General features: G+C 37.5%; 1 protein-coding gene across 3 annotated transcripts in view; it reads right to left on the bottom strand.

The window, feature by feature from the left end:
• Positions 1–3,645: 3,645 nt before the first annotated feature.
• The window catches only part of SMCO2 (single-pass membrane protein with coiled-coil domains 2), a 30,016-nt gene continuing 25,791 nt past the window's right edge, over positions 3,646–7,870 (bottom strand). For all 3 annotated transcript variants that reach the window (XM_013047828.2, XM_045073270.1, XM_045073271.1), the window contains one exon: positions 3,646–3,917. In XM_013047828.2, the coding sequence (XP_012903282.1) occupies positions 3,719–3,917 (199 nt within the window). In that variant the 3' untranslated portion in view covers positions 3,646–3,718. The remainder of the gene's footprint in view (positions 3,918–7,870) is intronic.

Raw genomic sequence — 7,870 nt, 5'->3', positions numbered from 1 at the left:
ACCCTACCAGACACACAGTTGGCAGCAGATCATTACTCTAACATAAGCTTTGGATCCAAGTTTAAATCTCCTTTCACTACAGTATAGCTGTCTTTGCTCAAAGAAACATGACCAATGGAGACTTTGTGACCATTTATTTTCTGTCCTCCTAATCCAAAACCAAGACCATATTTGTAAAATGACTCTGAAATTTTTTAGTAAGCGATTGTGTACATAGTGGTTGACTCAATTGAATATGGCATTTAAAAGATCTGAAATAAAACCCAATCAACCAAAGCAGTTAACTGAATTACCGCATAAAGGCATTTAGATCATCTTAATATTATGGTACTTTACTAAATGTTTCCCTCTCTCAATAGAGTAGAACATTGTGACATCCAGCTTTCCAGCTTGAGATGTTGGCAAATTGAAAATAAACTGATGAGAAAATAGTACATTTCCCACTTTAAGGCTATACATGCCCTAGTGAAAATTATTCCATCTTAGTTTAGATATTAATAAAGCCTATCTAAGTAATTAGTAAAATATTAATTTTATTCTTAAAATAATCTAGTTCCCTTATTTTCATCACTAGTGTTATATGATTATTGCAGGACTTTTAACTTTAATTGAGTTAATTAAATTCAATACGTCCTTTTTGGTTTTATAAACAAAGCAGCTGATCCTGTATCTAGTAACTGGAATTTTCCTGAAGATTATAAAAAACATATACCAAGTTCTGTCTACCAGTTGGTCTGAATAGTCCCTTTAATATTTGTAAATAAATCTGAGACTTCAAAAAGAAAATCTGTCTGCTAGCATGTTCTCTCACAATCACATGACCTTTTGAATATATTACTCATCGTTCCCAGAGCTTTTGGCTTTTTCCCTTTTCTGTTTGTCCTGGAAATTCCCTCATCCATACTCACTTCCTTCTCCCTTCCTGCAAAAGGAGTCACCTCTTTTTTTTTTTTTTTTTTTAAAGATTTAATTTATTTATTTGTCAGAGAGAGAGAGCGAGCACAGGCAGACAGAGTGGAAGGCAGAGTCAGAGGGAGAGGGAGAAGCAGGCTCCCTGCGGAGCAAGGAGCCTGATGTGGGACTCGATCCAGGACGCTGGGATCATGACCTGAGCGGCAGGCAGCTGCTTAACCAACTGAGCCACCCAGGCGTCCCAAGTCACCTCTTGATTAACCTTGTATGGGATCTCAGTCAAATTGTAATTCCAGGTAGTTTTGCCCGTAGCATAGCATAGCATAGCATAGCATAGCATAGTGGTTCTTAAACCTGGAGTCTTAAGACTTGTTATGGGAATGTATTAAAACAGAAGATATTAGAGATTCATCCAAGATCTAAAGATTCAGAATTTCTAGAGGTGAACCTCGGGCAAATGTATAACTGAATTTCTCTTTGTGGAATTTTGTTAGGTATCATAGCCTGAGAGCCACTCACAAGAAAATGTTGCATTTCTAGCAAATGATACAGTTTTCTGGCTTTAGAATGTCATGATGAAAGTGGCATTTGGGATCTATTCTTTTCTGACATTGTGTGTATCATAGCTTCTGGAGGGGGAAACAATAGGCTAGCTTTTCCCAGCAGTAATCCATTTGTATAATAAGGCATAGCAGAATGGAAACTTTATAAGTGTAAGGAACAGGGGCTGTTTGAGAAAAATTGCTATAGAAGAATTAGAAGGACCTGGTGATTTCTAGAATGCTAAAGCCGAAAGATAGTAAAGGAGTTGAAGGTTCCATTGAGAAAATGGCTATGGCATAAAATTATTATTTTTTATGATGGAATTATTGAGCAAATATTAAGTGTAGCACAAGATGAGGTGATAGGGAGACCACAAAGATACCAACACATAATTTAATTTGCTTCAATAGGTATTTATTGAGTATCTGCTATGTGCACAGCATTATCCTAAAGCGTGCCAAGACATGGTTCCCAAATCTAGATTTGTATTATGTTTGGCTGGGGAGATTTAAAAAAAAAAAGATTTATATTTATTTTAGAGAGAAAGAGAGCACACACGTGAGGGGGTAGGGGCAGCGGGAGAAAGAGAATCTCGGGCAGACTCCCTGCTGAGTGCAGAGCCTAAAGGGGGTTGGATTCCACAACCCTGAGATCATGACCTGAGCTGAAATCAAGAATTGGAGGGTTACCTGACTGCGCGACGCCCCCCCCCCCAAGTTGCCCTCAGCTAGGGAGATTTTTGAGAATAACGTTTGAACCTCATATTAGCTCTACTGAATCTAAGTATCTGGAGGTGAGATTGAAAGCGTTTAGTATATAAGGGTCCCCAAGTGATTCCAGTGCACACCGTCCATGGACCAGTTATTTGGCAATCAGAGACCACAAAAATGAGTGAGGCAGAGTCTTTTGACAAGAATGGATAAGCTGTTATGTTGAGCAAAATGCCCTAGCGTGTTTCCTGACTCTGTCTTGTATTCATGGCTTCTAAGTTTTACCCAGATGTTTCTTTCTCTGAAATGCCTTTTCCTCATTTCTGCCATGAAAATATTCTCCATCCTTCAAGATCCATTCAAATGTGACAGGGACCACATTCCCTGTCACCACCCTTCCAATCCCAAATCCATTACATAACCCAATATTGTAGAATCTATCCTTATAGTAACCACTGAACCCCTCATCTCCTTTCTAGCCTCATCTCCCCCTCATTAGCTCACCTGAACCACTGACTGGCCTTTTAGCTCATCCCTCACATTCCATCTACCCTCCTAACTCCAGTGTATGTATGTATGTATGTATGTATGTATGTATGTATTTATTTGACAGACAGAGATCACAAGTAGGCAGAGCGGCAGGCAGAGAGAGGGGAAGCAGGCTCCCCACAGAGCAGAGAGCCGGATGTGGGTCTTGATCCCAGGGCCCAAGGATCATGACCTGAGCCGTAGGCAGAGGCTTTAACCCACTGAGCCACCCAGGTGCCCCATCTTATTCTTTTTTAAAAAAAGATTTTATTTATTTATTCGACAGAGAGAGATCACAAGTAGGCAGAGAGACAGGCAGAGAGAGAGGGGAAAGCAGGCTCCCTGCTGAGCAGAGAGTCTGGTGCAGGGCTCTATCTAAGGACCCGGAGATCATGACCTGAGCCAAAGGCCAGAGGCCTAACCCACTGAGCCACCCAGGCGCCCCTCAAAATTCTTATTCTTAGAAAATGACTAATGTGACATATTCCCAAGTACTGTTAATAGAAAGATTGGGGATCTTATGAAAGACCACCTACAATTATGCTAAGTAAAGATGGCTCTTTGAAAGCAAATTAGGATGCTGTTACCAAAAGGGAAAGTGAATGTTAGGAGCAAAACTAAGAAGTGTCCACTACTCCCAAACTATGGCCCCAATCCTACTGAAGTAAAACTGATAATGATGGAAAGAAGTTCATTCTGTGCTTTTCTTTTTGAGGAAAATGGGGGAAGAAACAAGGAAGCTAATACTGGGTAGTCTCAGCGTTCTCGGCATTGGAGAAGACACTTGTGCTTTGAAGTAAATGTGTAAACAATGTGTGGAATGATTCAAGATGTAATTGTGAGTCATAAGGGTAAAGATAAACTGTTTTCATTTTTTCTGTGAACAAGCAGTTTTCATATAACTACTGTCTTTTGCCAAAAACCCAATAGTACTTTTTTGGAAAATATGTTAACCAACATAATACAAGGACAGCCAGAATTTTATTAAGGAGAAAATCAGTAGGGTAACAGTAACTTCCAAATCTCTAGGAAGGTAACAAGTCTTCCACTTCCAAGTTTAAGAAAGGTGCAATGATCTCCCGAAGTTCCCACATTCTGCGGCGTCCAAGCATTGTGGGGAGCAAGCTTTCAAATATAAACGTAGCATCAAAAAATAGGATATAACATGAAAGTCCAGTGAAGATGAGGACATAAAACATGATGAAAATCCTCAGTGCACGTTTCCTACAAGGAAAGAGAACATCTGCATTAAGAACGGTCTGAAGAACACCACACTGAAGAGACTCCTGGTTCCACCCCCCAGGTAGCTCTATAACGTCAAGGAAGTAATTAAACTTCTCTTGACCTCTGTTGACATCCTCAAAAGAAGGAGCTTCAAATAGTTGAGCTTGTAAGTCCCTCCTAGGGCTGGCATTAGAATTTTAAGGCTCTATAGCCATAAAACAATGAAACCTTGGAAATTATGAGACCTTTGAAATGCTCCTCTCACATTCTAGCAGATTATTGACATCTTGACCTCACTTGTGAGGAATAGTGACACTGATTTGGAGGGAAATAAGACCAGGCCCTTAGATATTCCTGGAGATATAAAATACAATGTGACAAATGGAGTCTAGCTCTATCCCTAGTTTTGTTCCTGCACCAGACTTACCCTTTTAAGGTAAAATAAACTTTCTCAAGTCTTTCAGGACTCCTCCTTCTAGGCTGTACCTATGATGTATTTTATTTATTTGATTTTAAATCCTTGCATTATTATTTTCTAACTATAAACGCAATACAGGATTAGGGTAGAAGATCTGGAAGATCCAGAAAAACACAAAGAAGGAAAGAAGTGTTGCGGATAATCCTGCTATCTGGAGATAATGGCCATCGGTAATATATTTCAGAAGAGAAAATTTAGAGCACAGTGAAAGCTAGCTATGGATCTATTTTGTGATCCAAGTCAGTGGATTCTGTAAACCTGAGCCAAGTTTCTTGGCATTATTGCCACTGGCTGTCTCTTGCTAGTGACACAAATAGTTGTTGCTTCTATTTAACACATTTTTAAAAATTAGAGATTTATTTATTTATTTCAGAGAGAGGGAGAAATGAAATGAAATGCTCCTCTCACATTCTAGCAGATTATTGACATCTTGACCTCACTTGTGAGGAATAGTGACACACAGAGGTGCAGAGGGAGAGGGAATCTCAAGCAGACTCTGCACTGAGCGTGGACCACCATGCAGAGCTCAATCCTATGACCCCAAGATCATAACCTGAGCTGAAACCAGGAATTGGTTGCTTAACTGCCTATGCTACCCACGCGTCCCATCACACATTCTATTAGAGAGCCAATGTATTGATAAATACTCGAGTCAGAAGAAGCTTTGAGGGTTTCCCTGCCCTCGAGAAGGGCTAAATATAGATTTGTTTTTTTCTTATGAAAGGAAAAACGACTCACTACTAAAACATAGCTAATAAATAAACATTGTTCTTCCTAAATTTCAAAACCAGTCATCTTTGGAAATACCAAACTGGAACATTTTCAAAGAAACACATTTTAACATTATTTTTAAAGAGAAAAATAGTTTTTTAAAATTATGGATAATTTGAAAAAGAGAGAAATGAAAAAGTTATAATCTCATCACCCTAATATCATCAGCTAAGTTTTGTTTCTTTTTTTCTTCTTTTCATTCATTCATTCTTTCTATTTCATATTAATTTTTTGTCTTATTTTGTTTGCTTTTCTTTCCTTATAGAGTATGTTCTTCCATTCTTCCAGTTTTTTCTTTCCTTAAGTGAACACTCTGGGTATGGTTAGGTTCAGATTTATGTATTTATATTTATCTATCTATCTATCTATCTATCTTTCAGATTTATTTTTTGACTGAATCATTTGAGTTTGATTTATAAGTCAATATAACTTAAAGAATTTTTCAGATTTTCTGTTATAAAAAAAAGAACATGTGTAATATTTATTTTTTAAAGTGCAGACTTTTTTTTTTTTGGAAAACGTCATAGCTACAAATTCAAAATACTTTCTTTCATATCAACCTATGTAGAACCAAATATTTGTGTCATTAAATATTTTAGTAAAAAAATTTTATTCATTTTGAATTTACCTTCTTTCTTTTTATTTTTTTAAAATATTTTATTTATTTATTTGATAGAGAGATCACAAGTAGGTAGAGCATCAGGCAGAGAGAGAGGGGGAAGCAGGCTCCCTGCTGAGCAGAAAGCCAGATGCAGGGCTCAATCCCAGGACCCTGAGATCATGACCTGAGCCAAAGGCAGAGGTTCAACCCACTGAGCCACCCAAATGCCCCTTGAATTTATCTTCTTTTAAAAATAAAAATATTCTTTTAACTTTTTAAATGCTGTTTATCTATTTACATGTTTATTTTTCAAGGTCTGCCATACATAAAACCTTTCATCTTTTCCAAAATGTTCAGATTATTTGTGGAAAGTCTACAAGGGAACTGAAGAATTGGGGATTATACCAGGAATCTGGTATAGAGGTATCTTCTGAGCCTAAAAACAACAATAACACCTGCAAGATAAACCTCCTCAAAAAGATAGTGTATAAGTATGCTTCAGTGGAACTAGTACATTCCCAAGAAATGTAGTTAGACAAGAAATTTGTCAAAGTCTTTGGTGGTCTTAACTAGAATATAATGATGTGATGAAAGATGGTCAACTCAACTGGATTGTAATCTGTCCATTTATATTTGATAATCATTTGATTATCAAGTGATAATCAAAAGGCATATACTTGTTTGATTTTTGAGATATAATTTGCATGCCATAAAATTTACCCTTTAAAGTGCATAATTCAGTGGCTTTTAGTTTATTTACAGGGTTGTACTGCCATCACCATTATCTAATTCCAGGAAATTGTCATCACCCCCAAAAGAAAGCCTGTACCCATGAACAGTCACTCCTTATTTCCCACTACCCTAAGGCTACACATTTACTTACTGTCCACATGGATTTTCCTATTTTGGACATTTCACAAGAATGGAATCATATAACGTGTGGGCTTTTGTGTCTGACTTCTGTCATTTGGCATACTGTTTTCAAGGGTAATCCAAGTCACAGCATGCATTAGTACTTTGTTCTTTTTTGTGGATGAACAGTACTCCGTTGTCTGGATACACCACATTTTATTTACCTATTCATTAGCTGATGGATATTTGTATTGTTTCTATTTTTATGAATAATGCTGCTATGAATATTCATGTACAAGTTTTGTGTGGACGTATACTCTCAGTTCTTCTGGGTGCATACTTAGGAGTGGGTCGGTTGGTAGCTGCCCTATATTTAACAATTACAGGAACTACCAAATTGTTTTCCAAAATGGCTGCACCATTTTACAACCCCTCTAGCGATGTCTGAGGGTTCTCATTTCTCCACATCCTCTCCAATGTTTGTTATTATCTGTCCTTTCAATTGTAGTTGGCTTAGAGATGTAGAGGGGTACCTCATGATTTTGATTTGCATTTCCTTAATGACAAGTGAAGTTGACTATCTTTTCGTGTGTTTGTTGGCCATCTGTGTATCTTCTTTGAAGAAATGTCTATTCAAATCCTTTGCTCATATTAAAAGTTGGGTTGTTTCCCTTTCTGTTGTTGAGTTCTAAGATTTCTTTATCTATTCTGGATACTAAATCCTTAATTTCCAGAGTTCTGAAAAAGTTGATTCAATTTTTTTCAAGCTCTCTCATTGATTTTTATGGGGGAGGAAATTTCCTGGGGGGTTTTTACTCTCCTATTTTCACTGGCATCACTCCTCACTTACTTATTAATTTACTATCTGTTCAGCATGGTGAAGATGTTTTATATTTCATGTCCCAAAATGACAAAGATGCCTGCCTTTTGGTAGCTCATGGATTATTAGGAGGAGCAGATTTGAAATAATTTAATGGCAATTATATGTTGTAGGTTCTAGATCAGGATTATGTGTAAGGCAGAGTGCACCCATGAGACGTTGCTGAACATTCTACTTGGATTGGATTCTACAGAATCAGAAAAGTTTTCTTAGAGGAGGGTACTACTCCAGGTATATATGATGGTCTGGCAACTTCAGAAAAGGATCCAAAGAATTAGAATTTGCTAGGATGTATGTCTTTAATGCCATACAAGAGAGAGGCATCCTGCCTGGTGAACAAAGGTTTTCAAATCCACTCAGCAGGTAGGTTC

The sequence above is a fragment of the Mustela putorius genome, unplaced genomic scaffold, assembly GCF_011764305.1.
Source record: "Mustela putorius furo isolate JIRA1106 unplaced genomic scaffold, ASM1176430v1.1 tig00537227_pilon_pilon_pilon, whole genome shotgun sequence".
Taxonomy (NCBI): domain Eukaryota; kingdom Metazoa; phylum Chordata; class Mammalia; order Carnivora; family Mustelidae; genus Mustela; species Mustela putorius.
Note: the sequence above shows the minus strand (reverse complement) of the source record. Positions and strands in the feature narration are given on the sequence as shown.